The sequence below is a fragment of the Psittacula echo genome (assembly GCF_963264785.1).
Source record: "Psittacula echo genome assembly, chromosome: 4".
Classification (NCBI taxonomy): Eukaryota; Metazoa; Chordata; class Aves; order Psittaciformes; family Psittacidae; genus Psittacula; species Psittacula echo.
The window spans coordinates 105,468,879-105,489,110 of NC_137738.1; the positions used below are offsets into that span (position 1 = coordinate 105,468,879).

At 40.7% G+C, this 20,232-nt stretch overlaps 1 protein-coding gene across 1 annotated transcript in view; it reads right to left on the reverse strand.

Moving 5' to 3' along the window:
- The window catches only part of PKHD1 (PKHD1 ciliary IPT domain containing fibrocystin/polyductin), a gene marked incomplete at both ends in the record, with an annotated part of 251,755 nt that overhangs the window by 77,023 nt on the left and 154,500 nt on the right, over positions 1 to 20,232 (reverse strand). Inside the window, 3 exons of the mRNA XM_080615087.1 lie at positions 6,208 to 6,345; positions 13,731 to 13,850; positions 16,094 to 16,159. Of these exons, the coding sequence (XP_080471213.1) occupies positions 6,208 to 6,345; positions 13,731 to 13,850; positions 16,094 to 16,159 (324 nt within the window). The remainder of the gene's footprint in view (positions 1 to 6,207; positions 6,346 to 13,730; positions 13,851 to 16,093; positions 16,160 to 20,232) is intronic.

A 20,232-nucleotide genomic window follows, 5' to 3' on the forward strand; every position in this document is an offset into this window, starting at 1 on the left:
AAATTAGAACCACACAGTCCACTTCCTCCCCCACCTTTTCTTCCCCCCGCTCCTGGAGGGATGGGTAGGAGAATCAAAAGAATGCAACTCCCACGGGTTGAGATAAGAACAGTTTAGTAACTAAGGTATAACACAAATCACTACTGCTACCACCAATAATAATAATGATAAAGGAAATAACAAGGGAAGAGAATACAACACCTCACCAACTGATACCTTGCCCCCACCCAGCAGTGATCTAGCCCTTCCGGGAGCTCTCAGTTCTACATCCTGGGCATGACGTGCTGTGGTATGGAATACCTCTTTGGTTAGTTTTGGTCAGGTGTCCTGTCTCTGCTTCCTCCCAGCTTCCCCTCCTCCCTGGCAGAACATGAGGCTCACAAAGTCCTTGGTCAGAGTAAACATTCTGACCAGCAACTGGAAACATCGGTTTTATCAGTACTGTCCCCAGGCTGAAAGTCAAAAAACACAGCACTGCACCAGCTACTAAGTAGAAAAAATGACTGCTGCTGTTAAACCAGGACAAAGATATGGAAATGACAGCTACCTCAGCTTACTCATAGAGAAATCCAAAATAGTTAATGTACCCAAGTCACTGCGGCTGGATAAGTTTTATCACCTTACAAAGTAACTGGTATATAAAATCACAGCTCTTGCAATAAGCAGTTTTGTTTAAACTACTAAGTTGCCATAAACACTGGAATAATAATCCCTGCAACACATATGTGAAGAATATGGGCTTTAAGTGCCTGTCTTTGAACTTCAGATGTGAAAACTTCAGGTTATTTGCCTCACTTTATTGAGCTGAACAGTCCTACATAAGATCACATCAAACTGTCCAGTCACCGATCCTTCATGGGACATGCAGAAATGGAACCCAGTTCATACTCCTACTGCAACTGGAAAGCTTATCAAATTGATGAGCAACTTGGTTGATCATAAGGTGAGATAATACAGCGCTGCTGGTGGAGAACCAGAAAATAAAAAGTAATTGCAGCTAGTAAACTAGAAGCTGGCACAAGAGTCTGGTGAGATGTGCAGAAAATAGAAACAGCTTCCTCAAACGCATGTTCTTCCAACTGGAAAGTTTATCTGGAATTTGAAGGACCTGCTTATTTATCCAGATACAACACGTATCTGCCAGTCTGAGCACTGCTCCTGAGCAGTGGTTTGCCCACTCTGGGTATTTCAGGGGTTCCTTCAGTGCACACACAGGTCAACCTGTTGGTGCATATGCAGCAACTCTGTAACTTCGTACAAGCTGGGCTCTCTGCACAGGCACTGCACAGTCAGTTTGTGCCTTCACTGTCTGTCTGATGATATATGTCACATCAAATAGCCTCACTGCAGATGCATGACCTTCTACAAGGGATATCTAAAGCTGGTCTTCTTCCAGGGAGTGCTGGCACCACAACAAATGCACTACACAGTGCAAAAAAAAAAAAAAAAAAATTATAACCTCATGCATAAGAAACAACCTGTGCTATTAGTATAAGTCACCACTGATTACATACTTTACTGAAGAAGTGTGAGGTCCAGCTCTCTGGACTGAAACACATCTGTTAGCATAGTGGTTGCAACTGGTTCATAATCCTTCATCAGGTCTAAGCTCTGGGAAGCATAAACCCTACTGTGCAAAAATAGGAAAATAAAAACAAGGGAGAGAACAGAGAGGTATTATTTTTTCTATCCAGATTTTCACTTGTTCTGTACTACAGGCTATTTTACTGTTTCCATTGTTTTCATATTTTAGTTTTATTCCAGATGTCCTTCCTCACAGATTTTTGTTATGTTTTATTTTTCCATAGCAAAACTCATTCATTTTTTTTCCTAGAATAGTGGGTGTTTACTCCCTTCTAGCCTTTCCTTTCTTTACAACATGACACTGCAACAGCTATTGCATATAAGAGTAAGGATAAGATCCCTTTCCTTCAGTTGTCAAATAGACTTTGCTAAGTATCTTGTCATGACCACGTCCAATATCAGCTCTGTGTTTTCTGCATCCAAGATTATTTTGAAAACCGTGGTATATTGTCACCAGAAAGTCTGAGGAGTTTTTATTCGTGTCTATACACAGCTTGATAGTCACTTCGTGTTGGTTCTCCTTCCTGAGCTTTTCCTTCAGGTATTCAGACTGCACTCTGCAAAGAAGCCTGTAAAAGCAGCTTGTAAACAAGGAGACATCACATGGGTTGCTCCTTACAGGTGATGCTGCCAAATGAACAGAAGAGATGACAGACAGATAGCTGTGGAGTAGGAACCAGCAGCCAGAAGGGAATCAGCAGCCAGAAGTGAAAGATGAATATCCAAGGAATAAGAAGGAAGACACACAGGATAGGATTCAGCTGCCTAAATATAGATGTCTAATGCCATCTAAGAGTCGTAATGCCCTCAAAACCACTATGTGAAGTTGGCAGATATAACGAAGTGATCAATGACAGAAGAGGGGCTTTTGAAGCAGAAGCTGGAGACCAGGTGGGACACCTGAGGATGCCCAAAAGTGATGCAAAATCCTTATACTGACACAACTGAACCATGTTTCCAGGGAGATTCATATCCTTACTTTTAGATTTCTTAATGCAGATGTTTCCATGTTCTCTGGCTGTCTGAGTTAACAGAAACCAGACTGTAATTTGCTCTAGATCCCTGTATTGGCAAGTCCCACTTACTGCAATGACTCCACTGACTGTACTAACTAGATCTCTACCAAAATATCTAACTCATAAGCCAATGACCACATATTACACCTAAATCTGAGTGTCTTAAACATGTGAATCCCTTCCTTAAATAGTACAATCAATTCAAAGATAAGTAGCTTGGAAAAGGTAAAAGTAGAGCAGACAGAGGCTGAGTGATTTACTGAAGAGGAAGCAGATGGTGCAATGAACTTTTCCAACCACTTTTTCTGTGATGAGGGATGAAAAATTGATCTCAATACATAAACAGTACTCCATCTTCATACAGGTTGAATAGCTGTGAAGGGGTGCTATGTGACTGCAAGAACAGACTCAGCTCAGAGCTGAAGAAGATGGGATTCACACAATAGATGTACTGGAGAAGCTGGAAAAGATAGTTCATGAAACTCACTTGTGCCCTAGTTGTTGTTTAAGGCTGAGCACTAATCATCTTTAACACACAGCCATTTTATGAAGTACAGTGATTTATCCTTTGGGAAGCCAATATGGGGGTTCTTACTAGTACTGAGAAGAAGGGGACTGAATGTATTAAATGTATCTTACCACCAGCAACATAAGAGACATCAGAAATATCTGGGGTTTCATCTTCAGACAATCAAGCCTTGAGCTAATGAAGACCTTAGGCGTCTTGCCTCAAATGAGTGACACGACTGACAAGCAGCCATCACAAGATATGTAAAAGTAAAAAAAAAAGAATGTGACAAGTTGAGACTAAAAAGAGAAATCCTATCTGGATAATTACTGGATGAGTTCTATATAAAAAGCAAAAAGAGCCTGCCAGTAGAGACAAGCTGAGTACAGTGAAGTTCAGGATGAATCCAACAGAACAATTTGTGTAAAACAAACTTCAGCGTATTCTGCAGACTTATCAGGAGCTGAGGACTTTGTCCAACATTGGAACAGACACTTTTTGTGCATATCATCTGCGTTTTAATGCTGACTTATGGGTTAAAATGAATGGAACCATCCTAACTGAGAAGTGAAAAAAAACTCTTGAGATGTTGATCTCAAAATTTCTTTTCTTATTCTGACACAGGTGTGCTAGTGATATTTAACAAATCACTTAATCTTCCTGAACCTCAATCTTTCCCCTACAAATTGGAAAAATAGCTAATTTTTTTTTACAGCATAGTAACACATGGAGGTAGAAGTACATGGATTCTAAAATGCTATTGCAAATATCACCATCAAAGAACAGACTTTGAAATTTTAAGTGAAAAAGAGAAGGTTCTTATCTGGAAGCTAAGATTACCAGAGAAGAAGTAATCAGAAAGTCTTCCTGGGTCCAAAAACACTGAAGTGCTAGATGCACCTGGACAAATTACTGTGGGGATAGACTCATACATTTTACTCCTGGGTTGTCCAAAGGCTCTGACAGAGTTCTTGCAACCCTCTTTAATCATCTCACATCTTCCAGTGATTCTGTTGATCTCAACTCACACTAGTTTGTGATCATACTTTAAAACAGAAAGTGATGACAAGCCCTGGAGGATCAGAGGTGTCCCAAGAATTCTGGCCTCCCAACAGTCACTTCATTTTTTCATTTCAGTTTCCCTGCAAATTATTATTTTAATAAAAATTATTTAGGTTCTTGTTGATGTTTCATAACTCAAATTTTACACGGATTTTTCCCCCCATTGTTATGTGTTTCTCATCATCACTCAGTTCCTATATACTTATAGTCTTCTTTAACTATCTGACTTTTTTCTTCAGGTAAGATACAAGTGTTATGAAGGACACCAAAGTCCAAGTAAGATTTGTTTCTAAAACTTATTATTGTTCTCTAGCAGTTTAAATGAACAAAATACCCAGGTCAACCAGAAAGTTTTGGAACTCGGCCACTAAATTAGAAGCAACAGCATTTGACCAAAGATTACTATGCTGAAAACAAGGCATGGAAAACTTAAACAAAGCAGGACCTGGGGATTTGTCTCACATGATATCAACCTCAGATCCTGCTCAGGCAATGTTGAGTACTGATGTCCACATTTATTAAATCTGTTTACTAAACTGTCTCATTATCTATTTTGTGTCAGGATTTCTTTGGGGTGTGGTAGAATTGGACAGATGGGCTTCAAAACCTTCCTTCAGGCACAGAACAGTCAGGATTGGACAGATGGGCTCCAAGAAGTTACCTTTAGGCCTTGAACACATGGGAAGAGAAAGAGGAAGGGAAAAAAGGCATGCGCTCCATGTTTTATAAGCAAGCATAGAAACCAGTATAAGATATGGGAAACTTGCAGAGTCTTCCCCCACCTATCATCTCACAGCTGAAACAAGAGCAAGAATAGCTCTCCAGAAGATGCTGGACTAAAATCCAACAGCTGCAAATACCTGTTTAGCTTTTAATATCATTACTACTCACAGATGTGCTGGAGGGGAATTTGTACAGCAAAGAAGTGCCTCAATGTTTTTTTAATAAGTGTTTTTAGCAATGAACACATGCTTTTTCTTAAAACTAATATGAAACCATATTTAAACTACAAAAGAGTGTAAGAAAGAAATGACTGACTCTTTTAAGTATATATATAAACCTCCTAGATTAGGGCTTTTTTTTCAAGGAAAAACACAAGACAGAAAAATAACTCTTTTGGCCAGTACTGTATTAACTAAACAGTCCCCTGAGATTAACAACAAACAAATATTGGAGCAGACTTCCTCAGGAGGTGATTACACAAACAAATTCTCTTTTTAAAGTTCATGAAACCAATCTCGAGAAAGGTCAAGCAGTGATCAACAATGTGATCCCAGTGTCCTAAGAATTCCTGTAAGTAAATACAATGCTTGGCTTTAGGAACCTTGGTATTTAAGGGGAATTATGTGAGTAATTACTTCTGTGTGGAAAAACACTGATCCTATCCTTTGCAAATAATGTGGAACAGCCCCAGTGACACTGGGGACTCCAAAACCACTAGAAACAGCGGCAAGGCAGCATCTCCCTGAAGTCTTGGTGCTCATCTGTATGGAGGGATGGGAGGAACAAATGTGCTGAATCCAGCTGTGCTAGTTCCATGCCACAGCGGGATTTCCAGGCACTCTAGAGGTTCTTCATGACTCTGTTTATGTTGGCTTTAAATACTTCTGTGTCACCTAGAAAGTGTCTTACCAATGCCCACAGACACCAGGCACTGCCTTGAACACTAAGGTAGATCCTGCCTTGAGGAATTTCTGTCTCATAAAGCAACCCTACATGAAGTAGGGAGGACTTTTATACGTATCACATACAATCTCAGTTGCAATGAAATCAGGATTACTGCCATTAGCTTCAGTGGGGTGAAGATAGCAGTATTTGCAATATGTTGCTATTAAATTAACAGATAATTAACTCCAGTGGATAATCACTGTGCTTAATATGGATTCCAGGTGTCCACATTGCAGATATCCAAATAGCTATAGGACGTTAGATGGCCAACTTGTTTATAATAATAACACCACACAGTCTTTCTTCCCAGTTTTGCTGTCTATCAAGAACAGAGATAAACCCCAATCATCTGAAAGACAAGCAACTCACCCACTTTCAGTGTTCCTCCAGCCACCACGATACAGGCTGCACTCAGGACATTGCTGGAGTTGCTGGGGAACTCAAGAGTTCCCAGGATGTAGAGGCCTCTCAGAGGAGGAAGAGCCATATCCACCAGGATGGTCCGGTCTGAGAAACAAAGCAAAAGGTTGTTTAGAATGATGGCAGCCTAACAACACTACCTGCCATAAAGTGTGTCATTAAAGGTGAAGAATGTTAGGTTTGCTTGAGTTTTGCTTTATTTAGATTGCTTTTGCTTAGAACTCCTGGAGCAGGGCTTGTGTGTTTGTGCAGAACCCACAACCAGAGATTCATCTACAGCTGAGGCTCCATAGTGCAGCTGTGATCTGATAAATTAATAATAACATCATATTTACAATATCATTGCATGCTTAGGCCTCATCAAATGTTGCTTAAACCTTTAAGCATGCATGTGAAAGACAGCATGTTAGAGATGTGTTAATCTTGCTAGGTGAATCTGGCTCTGTTTGTGAAAGTAAATCTTGATCACCCATTGTAATGGACTAGGACTAAGTTAAGCTGTGTCCAGACAGCATTTTACCCTCATGGCACTGAAGAGAACAAGACTGATGAAAGAGAAAAATATCCAACAGTATAAAATAGGTGCTCTATGGCATAAAGAGCCTGCAAGTCCCCACCTTGTTAACAGCAGCGATCAGGGTGACAAGCTGAATAAGCCAGGGTGATAACCTACCTTCAATGGCATCCAGTCACTGCTCGTCCTTCTCTCTAATTTGGCTTTACTCTCTCAGATCTTGAGCATAAAAGGTATAAAAGCCCACCTTTTCCTCACCAACCAAGGAGAAAGCTTTCCTTACATCAACACAAACTGCAGGAAGCCAGACTTTTTCAATTCTGTATTCATGAAACTACTCAGTCCCTACTAATAAATTATTAGTTAAAATGATCAGGAAAGCACCATTCCCTCAGATCCTTAAGGACAAAACAAAGAGCATATTTTTACATTGCAGAGCAGTAGGGACTGATGTTGACTGAGACAATGACAGTGTCACTGCCACCTCCTAAAGCTGCAAGTCCTGTGAACCTTTTAAACACCACTTAAGCTTTCCAAGTAGGACATGAGCAAGGATGTAAATGGTGTATCCTTTAGAGGCTGGCCACTGAGCAGAGATGAATTCCACCCTGAGGGCCCATCTAATGTTCTTTGATGTCACTAGGAGCTTTTCAGTTGATTGCACTGGAAAGCATCTCAAGCCCTTAAATTGTGGTTTCCACCTCCTTTCACTATTGACAAGAGTAACGATTTCCAAGTATAATTCATCTCTGAGTCAATGAATGTCCCTGGAAGAAGAAAAACCAAGGTATTTCTTTGACAAGGGGTTCAATGAGATGATCTAATTGTGACTTTCATAGAAGTATCTTGCAGAAAATAAGTCTTCAACATAATGACAGCTGCCAAATCCTACCCAGAGATTTGCTGTGACTTTCATTGATCTTATGTGCATTCCATCCCTGGGAGTGTTCAAGGCCAAGTTGGACAGGGCTTTGAGCAACCTGGTCTAGTGGAAGGTGTTCCTGCCCATGGCAGGGCTTCAGAACTAGATGAGCTTTAAGTTCCCTTCCAACCCAAACCATCCTATGATTCTATGATTCATTGAGAGGCATAGATATTCAAAACAGGAGAGATTAAGGAACAGACATATTTTCCAATGGATTTTGACAAAGTGATTATAATGAGCCACTTGGTGTGGAACACAGGAAGAGGCAAGAAGTGTCTTGAGAAGTGGACCAGCTTCTTCACAGTTTCACTTCTGCATATAACCATTAGCAACTGCTTTGGATGAAGACACAAATGACCATAAAATAGGTAGCACAGGGAAATCCCTTTCCCCAAAACATGCAATTAGGGGCAGACTTAAACCTTTTAGCACAAAGGTTGAAGAATTTTTCCAAGCCCTGTTTTCAGGAAACATAACCAAAACCTGCATGAAGTACACTCAGAAGCGGACTGCAAAAAGTGTGAATAGGCTTTCTGTAATAATAGTATTTCCTAGTTTTTGGCCCTTTGGTTTTGCAGCCCTGAAGTTGCACAGCTTCAAGAGGGAAGAAACTTCTATAGGATGTGGGGTCCCAGGTCTGTTTGCAGATTTGTTTGTCTCTTCTACATGCAAGTTCCCACTCTATCCCTTTTATTCAATCCTCCCACCTCTTCCTTTCCCATTTTTGTTTTCTTCTTTCACTTTGGATATCAGCAAGGGACACCCTGAAAACCTCTGTTCTCAATGATTACATTAAATACTGCATAAGTCCATCATTATTCTGAACACCTCATCTTAAAAGAAATTCCCTGCTTCCTTGGACTGAACATCTTTCAAGCATGCAAAATTTTCATGGCATTCAGATGTAATAAGTCTCTACAAAACAAGTGCAGTATTTTTTCTGCCTAAATCTTAGACTGTTAGCACTTGATACATTTCTACAGGAATGAAGAAACTCTTGTCTATAATCTTTTTACAGGGCAGGTATAGTCCTATGCCCTGCAGAGCTGAGAAGTGAAAGCACAGTGTGTGAGGATATGAAACAGAGAAGAGAATAAGGGGGAAGATGTTGTTAAAATGATATCTCTCCAACAGAAGGGGAATCTAGTTTGTGAAATCACAGCTCAAGAATGTGGCAAAAAGCTGCAGTTGACAAAGGCCATAAGTATATTCATCAAACACAGACTGAAACATTTTTACAAGGAAAAGAAGTGCTCCTAGGCATACCATTTATATGTCAAGTTTCAGTCTAGAACAGATATTTTTGCTGAGTTACACATCTTTCTAAAGAAGGTTTTATAAGGGAAATGCTGACTGCTCTATAACTGTAGCATCATGTATGTGAGCCTTGAAACACAGGAGTGAAAAATTCCCCCATTCAGAGGTATCTCTGCAAACCTATACGTTCCTCAGTTTAAAAGAACACCACTCTGGGGTGTGATGCTTGGGGTGGAAAGTCCTTGGAGGGTAAAATGTTGCTCTGTAGAAATAACAGAGCGCTCACTTTGAGATAAAAAACATCCTTCCACACTTGAGGAGAAAAGCAAACAGATTCAAAGGAGACTAACTTACACGGTCCTTACAGAATACACTTATTTATGTAGTAGAGGGAGATGACGACTAAGTGGTTAAAATCATAAACTTTAGGTCACTGAGCTCAAGGGATCTACCTTCAGAGAAAGACAAACTGGAGTTGTTTTCTCCCATGAAGACATTAATAAAATGGTAAGAAACTGCTTTCAGCAAGCCATAGTTTGAGCCTGAAAACAGGGCTATGTTTCATTATATGTATACTTTTTTCAGACAAAAGCTCACAGGTATGCCACAGTCGTAATGTTCAGATGTACAATACTGAGAAGTCGCTAATGACTCCAGCAATGACACAAAATGCCTTTGATCAACTGCATCACTATATAAAACACCATAGCATGCCATTGAATGGAAATCAGGCACAACAGAAGAGCTATTATACAAGATACAGTACTCCAGCATTCATCTCTTCAAACAGAAAAAGTTCAAAGAAAATCAAAATCAGAAAATGGATAACAGAGTGAATTCCACCACTGAGAGGAAAAAAAAGAAAGAAAAAAAAAGAAGAGAGAAATTGCCAGAGGCTACATGATATCATATCAATACCCTTCAAAACAGCATTCCATTGCCTGGAATTATAACACATTCTCCTTCCATGCAGAGCACGCTGCATCAGAAGTGTGTCACACTGAAAACCATAAACCAAAGCCCTGAAAATCTGAGGGCTTGGGAAGCTAATGCCAGTGCTGGCCCCCAGAACAGCATGACTAAACTCATCCAGCTTGTTTTTCAAGGTGGTATGACTACTGAAGCCTGGTGCATGTGAGAGGTCCTTGTGGACCTGTGGCTGTGGCTGTGGCTGCGGAGGATGAATCTCCAGAGTTAAAAGCACAGCTTGCTGCAGCCTGATCTAAAGATTTCCAGCTGGGGCTGGAAGAGACATATCTGCTCACTGAGGGGACTTGTAACACACCAACACTAAAAGTCACTCTAACATGAGGGACCCACCTTTGTTGCAAGTGAAATTAATTCTTGTACAAAGAAGCTTATGAACTCCTGAAGTCTCACCAATGCTTTCAAAACAGGGCAAAAAATGGAATAACTTAGTACACAACCCCATTTTTCAGGCCCTCAAAAATGTACCCTCTAGACGTCAAGCAGACACCAAGCAGCGATACAAAAACCTGATTTTTAATATGAATATTTTGCTAATAGAGATGTTTTCTAGATTTTCCCAAGTCCAAACAATAATGAAGCCAATAAGTGATGCAAATTTGCAAAATACTTTGTTAAGTAAGCACAATGAAGACTTCATTAGCTAAGTTTAGGCAGTGCCCTTGTTCTTCAGTGGAGTCTAGGAATCTTGTTTGTTCAGAGACTTCAACAGTGTCAGGCCTGGAAAAAGTCTTGCCCTGCACTTCGTCATACTAGAAATGAATATTAAACATTTATTGTTTGGGTTTTTATAACACTCTAAACATGGTTTTTAAGATCTGAAAGGACTTACCTAGTAATGCACAGCATACCAGAAAGAGGTCCATGGGTTAGCTTTCAACCTGAAAATCATCATGGCTGGCTCCCAGGGGAGAGTTGTAAGTAATCAAAGGATAGTGAAACGTGGGACACAGCAGCATCTTGCCAGGGGTGAATGACAAAAACTTATTTGGGTGTGTACAGCAGCACAATTTGGGGTGCTTTGGAGAATGTTTGTTCTCATGAGAGCAAACTCTCACTTCTCTGTAGCCATATGGGTTCATTCTGAGTTTAGCAGGATATGCACATCCAGTGGAAATGGGAAGGGAAACATCTATAAAATGGTACAATTAAATGTGAATTTAAAAAATGCTGATTTCATTTTAGATTTGGGGGGTTGACTTTCCTGTAACTGAAAACTCACAAATACACTTGTGGCAGCAAAGCAAAGTATGACAAATGTACAGAAAATTCATCTTGCCTAACTATATTTTAAGTGCCTTCATTTGAGCAACAAATCCAGTGCCATTATCACACCAATGATAACTGACTCCAATTTAAGACCCTGCATTCTGTTGACTCCCTCTGCCAATAAGTGTTTCAACACCTTCAAGCCAGCACAAATGAAGAAGGAAAGTAAAAAGCAAGCAGAGGGGCAATGATCAGAAAAGAAAGGCATGCAACAGAGCAGTGCTCACAAAACAGATTTGGTGATAGATTATTTGTGTTCATATTCTTAGGCTAAAATTGAAGGGGAATTCCAGAAATACACTGAAGAGGTGAACAGTTTCTGCACACCAACTAAACACATGTATCTACTCTAGTGATGGGACTGAAGAGATTTTTACCATTGATAGGAAAAAGACATTCACAGAGTACAGCTCTCCATCTGTCCTAGCAGGCAGTGCCTTTTCACTTATCATTTGCCTCTTTTCTTTTCACCCATTAAGTATTTTGTTGTGGTTGTGCTATTCAGTAAATATCCCCTGAAGAGTAGAGACAGGTCTTTTTGTACACTGGGGAGCACCTTGTTCTATGCAGCTGAACATGGTGATTTATTGTGAGGGTGGTGAGGCCCTGGCACAGGTTGCCCAGAGAAGCTGTGGTTGCCCCATCCCTGACAGTGTTCAAGGCCAGGTTGTATGGGGCTTTGAGCAACCTGGTCTGGGGAACATACCCCTGTCAATGGCAGGGGGTTGGAACTAGATGAGCTTTAAGGTCCCTTCCAACTCAAGCTGTTCTATAATTCAGGACTGGGAAATCCCAGGGTTTCATTCTGCTACTCAGGTGCCAACTTGAGTTCTAGTTTTGGGCCAGCTTTATTGTTCTGGCCTCTCAATTCCTTATAGGCAGAGAACATTCCTGTCCATGGTAAAACACAGATTATGTCTAATGTTTAACCAGTAGGCACCAGCATGCTAGAGAGAATCCCTATACCACACCCAGCAGCACAGTGCAGACATTCCCCAGTTAGCTGACCAAACTAGCACTGCTTTAAGCTTGTGAGATGTTAGTTCTGACCGCAAAGGCTGTGAGGTTATGTTGCACAGTGCCAGGCCTGAGCTAATGAGTTTTGCCTCTCAGGAGAACTAATTAGTTCTGGTATACCAGCATGCTTCTGCAGCTGTATTGTTTCTTGTTGTAGAACTAGATCACCTGGGCTGGGCTGTGAGCAGCAATATGCAATAGTTCAGGCACAGTTTACTCATGTATGTAGTATGCCCTGGAACTCTACGTAATACCACCAGTGAAGAGCAACCCAGTTAATATTAGATGGCCACATTTGGTCAACTCAGTAACTCTTCCAGCTCTACTAAGTGTAATGGTGTGCAACAGGTTAAGATGCCTAAAGGTACGTGCTTATTGTTACTTCAGATACTCATAGGACACAGGAAATACAGAAGATAAGCAAACTCCTGGAGAGACATTTCTGTGCCTTCTCTGGCCTCTGAATGTGCTAACACTTAAGCACGTTTATGAATTATATCTTGTGAGATGGTGAAACTGGAATTCTTAATTTAAAATGAAATTATACATATATATTACTTTTAATGACAGGACAGAGAAGTCCTACCCCTGACTGAGACTCCATGCCTAAATGCCAACACAAAGCAACAGAAACTTCCTTCCACAAAGCCAAAAACATGTGGAAAAGAGACAGACAGGGAGCAGCATTATCGACATATCCAGAAGCAGAGCTGTAGTAGGTAGAGAGGTTTACTTGGTTTCAAACAAATTAAAAGGAGCCAGCACGAGGTCCTAGAGAAAGTGAGGTACATACCACATGGTATTCATAAGGTCATAAAATAATTATGCCTAGAAGGGACCCGTTGCAGTCCAGCTTCATGATCAGAGCAGGGTCAGCTATTACATAAAATGCTTACCACAAGTTTTCTACTCATCGCAAGTTGCCTAATATATTTTCTAGAATTCAGAAGGCTGTTCACGCAATAAGGTCATAAGCTGAGCTAGGATTTAAATCTATATAGCTCAAGTCTGAGGTTGAAATACAGGCATAGGCTAAAATATCTAGGAGGCATCCATGGCAAATGGCTTTGAGAGATTACCATTGATAGCTGGAATTGCAACAGGAAAATAAAATGGAAGGTACAATTGTGGAAATGTAAAATATGGCTCTTGCACTAAACACACAGAGGTGGGTCAAGAGATGAGCTCTTTGTGAGCTGTGATTCTGGGTCTTGCAGATTCTCTGCTCCTGGAATAAAGTCCCTGCATATCCTTAATCTTGAATATCAGCATGAGTGTGTGTGTTTGTATGTATATGTAAATGGAATGATTATTCTCCTTCAAAAATCACACTTTTGTACTGCAGTCAATATTGCAATGTGGCAAGGAACAAATGTGGTGTCCTGCACACACTGGAATGGACACTAGTGCCAAGAAGCCCATGTTGCAAAACAAATGTCTATTCTAATGTAGACAGGCCCCAGCACCTCTACAGAAATTAAACACCTTTCCTTCCTTTCTTACTAGGTAAGATGATGACATCTTCCCCAGGGCCTGGGATGCTATAGTTGGATCCACCCCAGCCTTTTTTCACATCATTCCATGTCTCTGGGTGTGACCATTTCAAGACAGCATCAGAAGGAACTACAAAACAGGACATAAATAAAGAGAATTATCATTTTCAGTAGCTAGAAGAATTACCATTTCTTTGATAGTCAAGCATCTGTGACATTAACATCCTCCTTTTGTCACTGATGAAGCAACACTAACTGCTCTTTGTTATCTTCCATGCTTAAAGAATCTGCCTGATGGGAAAAAAAGGTCTCTCTCAGGACCACATTTTCAGAGTTAAAGCACAGTGAGATAACTGAAAAAGAGATTCAAACTCTTTGGGACCCATTGTCCTGGGTTCAGCAGCAGCAGTCAGTTTTTCTTCTTCTTAGTAGCTGGTGCAGCGCTGTGGTTTTGACTTTCGGCTTGGGAAAAATATTGATAAAGCTGATGTTTTCAGTTGCTGGTCAGAATGTTTACCCTGAGCAAGGACTTTGTGAGTCTCATGCTCTGCCAGGGAGGAGGAGAAGCTGGGAGGAAGCAGGGACAGGACACCTGACCCAAACTAGCCAAAGAGGTATTCCATACCACAGCATGTCATGCCCAGGATGTAGAACTGAGAGTCCCCGGAAGGGCTGGATCATGGCAGGGTGGGGGTGAGGTACCGGTTGGTGAGCGGTTGTATTCTCTTGCTTGTTATTTCCTTTATCATTATTACTATTAGTGGTAGCAGTAGTGATTTGTGTTATACCTTAGTTATTAAACTGTTCTTATCTCAACCCGTGGGAGTTGCATTCTTTTGATTCTCCTCCCTGTCCCTCCAGAAGCGGAGGGAAGAAAGGTGGGGGGGGAAGTGGACTGCGTGGTTCTGATTTACGGCCTGGGCTTAAACCACTACACCCATCAAAAGCAAAGCAGATCTTCAGGTTTCTCATACTTAGCTTATGTTATGCTTTGTGAATATGTTTGACAAGCAACTGCTTAATGATTTTTATTTATGCTATAGAAAACTCTGAGCACTTCAGGCACAAAATTAAGATGAACAAATGAAAATAAAAGCCAGTCACCTGTGCTTGGTAACTGACTTTTATGATCACCTGGCAAAATGGCAACTGACCATACCAGAAAGTGCCAACTTTTCTCATGCATTTTTTTTCCCCTTCAGTGCTCTGGAAAGCAAGATTCCCAGGGTATGGGAATTTCCATGCTTTCCTGAAGTATGAAAGCCTTTAAAAAATGAGTGGTCAACTCTTACAAGCAAGTTAGCCCTCAGAAAAGCAGAAGTCTTCCCATTGCAAGGGTTAATTAAGACATGTTGGAAAAGCAGCTTGACACATGGCAACTCCTGGTCATTCTCCAAAGATTCATTTTTCAGCTCAATCCAAAAAGAAAATTCTGAGCCTTAACATCAGAAAAATATTGGGAGAAATTTAGTTTCAAAAATGTAGGTGTTTAACTTGCAGTTGTATTTTAGACAGGTAATGACCTGGTCTTCATAAACCGATTGCTTAAGTTTGTTCTGCTACCAAGAGTGGAAGAAAAGCCTTCAAGAGGAAATCCTGTTCACTAAGTTTAGTAAGCTCAAAACTAATGCAGGCAGGGCCTCCCTCTGGAGGCCTCTACAAGCACCTACTTCTGTCCTACTACTAAAGGAAATTCTGGCATTTCTTTTCTTGAGGAGGGCTTCATTAGGTATTGAAAACACAGGAGCAAGCTCATGCCTAAGTGTTAGGGACTAGAGTCAGCTCAGTACCATTGTGGAGCAGAAAAACCCTCCATTGCCAGCACAGGAAAACACAGAGATAAAAAACCCAAGTGTAGCTTAAGGATGGGTCTGTCTTTTCGTTATGTGTTTGTTCAGTGGAAACACTCTGCAAAAGGTACGTAAACCCTATTGACACATGAATTATTATTGTTGTTCATATGCAGCAAGGCAGGTATAAAACTAAGACCAAACATTGGAGATCTCCCTTGTTTTTGGTGTATTTTTCTTCCTGATTCGCCATGTAACTGTGCAGTAATGTCAGACTATTACACTAAGATCACTATAGAGCACTAAACTACACAATAGTCTTACATTCTCCATGACCTTTCTGATCTGCTATGGTATTTCTTAGCAAAAGTTTATAGTCTTTTATACTGTGGAATCACACATTTATCTTGAGCAATGGTAGGTATTGCTCAATGAAATGCTTACATGAATGACAAGAACCTGTGCTGGGTTGATAGATGTATGAAATATGAAGTGAAAAATAACAATCTATTTCTGAAAAAGTAATAAAAAAGAAATGGTGTGAGTCCCAGACCAAGCCTTTCAGACACAGACTGTCACGCACCTGGGGTAGGTAAAGCCACACTTTCCTTCTGTTTCAGTGTGACCTGAATTAAGTCAGCTCCTGTAACTGAACACAGAGAATTTTAGGGAGTTAGAGCAAGGCCTTACAAATAAACATACACACAAAAAATCATAGTAAATCAATTGCTACACATGATTTTCTAATGACATTTTACATTTCTAATAAGCGTATTTTTTAAGAACAACTATACATGGTTTCTAAGCATTTTTGTCTTTTTTGTACTTTGAGAAAGGATTAAGCAAACCTACTTTAATTTACAGATATGGAGGGTCTCAAGACAACTCATTAGAAACAGCTAAAAGAAAACATTCAACAATCAGAAATTCTAGGCTGGAACACAAATCTCATTTATCCCACTATAAATCCACAGCAGTTCTACTAAAACAAGTGATATCACACCATTGAATGCATAATGTATTAACTGGCTCAAACAGCAAATTACTGCTTTTGTTTTGTAGTTTGGTTCTGATTTTTTTTCCCAAAAAGATCTGGTATCTGAAAGAGATGCTTTAATTAGTCAGACTTATAGACTGAAGACAGGGACCCTGTGTTCTCCACTGTGAAAAGAGGTCAGAAGCAATTATCACAGTTGTAACCTTTGTGCCAATATATTGTCAGCAGGAGAAGGGCCAGCATAATGCAAATCTAAGAGGAGCAGGAAAAAACTGCTTCAGACCCAGCTAAAAGGCAACTCCTCTTCCTCTCCAGTGGCATATAAAGGCACTTCCTTTCAGTCACCAGACTGGAACAACAGTAGGTTAAAATAGAAACACTCTGACAAACAAACAAATCTGTCCACTGGTGAACCCCTTATGATGATCCAAAAATGTAACTGGAATATGTTTTGGGTGTATAGGAATAGTATAAATGAAGCCATTGTCAGAACTTTCCTGAGTTCCAGAACATGCCAGGAACTTTCCCACATGTGTATCAACCCACTGATGGGATTTCATGCCATATTATAATTTACTTACTTTATCTTTAAACAAGTCTCTGTACTTTTAAATTGTGAAACCATCCTTCCCTACCTCCCTTTTTTTCTCCCAGTGCAACTGAGCAAATTTAAAATAACTGAGGTTCATTAATTTTAAGTGTTCAATAAATTAGTATGAATAATCAAAAAACTTGATTCTTTCTGATAATTACTATTTGATGTCAGTTAAAAGCACTCGATTGAGTTAGCAGCATATGCTCCTATGCCAAATGAGGTTTCCATAATTAAAGAGAAACTGATTCCATGAGGTTTTTCTTATGTCTGATTAATTAGTCATCAGGTGTCTCAGCCCTGTTCTTCAGCGGCACCTTCTCTCCCAACGGTAGCTGCGGTCTGATACATATATCAGTCAAGCCAATATGCCCCAAATCATCCCATAGAGCTCAAACTGAACAGCATCATGTCTTTGAATGGCCGCAAGGTGAACCTCTGAGGAGAAAGAATGACATGAAGATGCTATTTTAAAGTCTTTGACACAGAGTTCATGTGGCTTTTAGACAATACTCTTGTATGGGTACTTTATGATTATGGTGGCCTTCCTTCTCACTTATGGCAGGGCAAAACAGGAGTCAAAGGTGTCACATCAGTCTAGGAAAAGTGAGAGAATGGAGCCCTGACACTGACCTTTTTCCTAATAAATATATTTTGTCAGGTTTGTGGGGTTTTTTTGCAGGCACTACAGAGCAATCATCTAATTAAGAATGTTTGTATTGTTCAGAGAACAGCTATTCTAATTAAATCCTGAAGAGACATAAAAATTGATCAATATGCTATATAGACCTCATAAAGGGGTTCAGTCCCCTTACAGAGTGAAGAAAGGAAACATTAGGACTTAACTTAGTACAGTCATGTCCAGAGTCAGGGTAAGGATAAAAGTTTTTCATATCTGAAGTGTCAAATAATTGCCAGAGCATGGCAATTCAAACCATTATAAGTAATTTATACTCTCCAACAAGTGCAGGAATTGGGGCCTGAATTCTCCACAGCCCTGCAACTTTCACAATTATTTATTTCCATGAGTGTAAAGTTAAACGGTTTTGAATCAGTAGCATTTGGTTGCAATTTCCCAGAAATACTCCAAAAAGCTGATCAAAGCAGGAGGGTTAGAGGCCTTGAGAATAATCAAGATTACAGAGACATAGTCCTTCTGATTTTTTTGTTTTGCTGCCGAGTATGTTATCATTGTTTCCGTACAGGACAGGAAGAGATATAGGCAATACAGACAAAGGATGTCATTAGTAAACATTGAATTAAGGTGACTCTTCACAAAACGTAGTTACAAGGCTCCAGGGTTTAGTTGTATAAAACCTTTTATAAGGCTCATCAATTTTCTGTCTTATTACAGCTCTTGCTGGATGTTTGGGCTGTGAATCATAAATATCAGACTTCTTGACAATAGTACTGGTAACTTTCTTCTGATTCAGGGCTCCTTGAGTGAACATGAAGGAGGAGCAACTTAATCTTTTATCAGCTTTGCAGTGACTGGGAATTTTGCCTGTGGATATTAGGAAGGGCTGAAACTAGGATAAATGGCTCCAATAGCCTGACATACAAATAACAAGCAACTCCATGCTATTTAACATCAATTGGGCTAACATACATCACAGGGAAATCAAAACTTTTAGACAGCACAATCAACAACACAGTGAGATACACCTCTGGAAACTTGGAGAACCTAGGGTAGGTTATTTTGTCATCCTCTACCAGAATCTGTTACAGGTGCTACCAAGAAATAAGGTATTATGGGGACACTGCAGTGAGAAGAGATGTAAAAAGAAAAAGATTTGAGCTAATAGACACAGATTCTTGCTTACAGCTGATTAATATTTGCAGAAGCAGAGGTGAAGGCATGAAATTCTTCCTGCAGAGATCACATAGTTGAAAGACCATTGCTGACAGGATTTTAAGGTTATTTATAGAATCATAGAATACTTAGGGTTGGAAAGGACCTAAGATCATCTAGTTTCAATCCCCCTGCCATGGGCAGGGACACCTCACACTAAACCATGTCACCCAAGGCTCTGTCCAACCTGGCCTTGAACACTGCCAGGGATGGAGCATTCACAACTTTCCTGGGCAAACCATTCCAATGCCTCACCACCCTAACAGGAAAGAACTGCTTCCTTATATCCAATCTAAACTTCCCCTGTTTAAGTTTTAACCTGTTACCCCTTGTCCTATCACTACAGTCCCTAATGAAGAGTGCCTCCACAGCATCCTTGTAGGCCCCCTTCAGATACTGGAAGGCTGCTATGAGGTCTCCACGCAGCCGTCTCTTCTCCAGGCTGAACAGTCCCAACTTTCTCAGCCTGTCTTCATACGGGAGGTGCTCCAGTCCCCTGATCATCCTCGTGGCCTCCTCTGGACTTGTTCCAACAGTTCCATGTCCTTTTCATGTTGAGGACACCAGAACTGCACACAATACTCCAAGTGAGTCTCACAAGAACAGACTAGAGGGGCAGGATCACCTCCTTCGACCTGCTGGTCACGCTCCTCTTGATGCAGCCCAGGATATCGTTGGCTTTCTGGGCTGCGAGCGCACACTGAAGCCAGCTCATGTTCATTTTCTCATCGACCAACACCCCCAAGTCCTTCTCTGCAGGGCTGCTCTGAATCTCTTCTCTGCCCAACCTGTAGCTGTACCTGGGATTGCTCTGACCCAGGTGTAGGACTTTGCACTTGGCATGGTTAAACTTCATAAGGTTGGCATCAGCCCACCTCACAAGCGTGTCAAGGTCCCTCTGGATGGCAGCCCTTCCCTCCAGCGTATCAACCGAACCACACAGCTTGGTGTCATCGGCAAACTTGCTGAGGGCGCACTCAATCCCACTGTCCATGTCACCGACAAAGATGTTGAACAAAACCGGTCCCAGCACCGATCCCTGAGGGACACCACTCGTTGCTGGTCTCCAGCTGGACATCAAGCCATTGACCACAACATTTTGCGTGCAGCCATCCAGCCAGTTCTTTATCCACCGAGTGGCCCACCCATCAAATTGATGTCTCTCCAATTTAGAAACAGGGATGTCATGTGGAACAATTTCAAACGCTTTGCAGAAGTCCAGGTAGATGATGTCAACTGCTCTACCCCTGTCCATTAGTTCCATAGCCTCATCATAGAAGG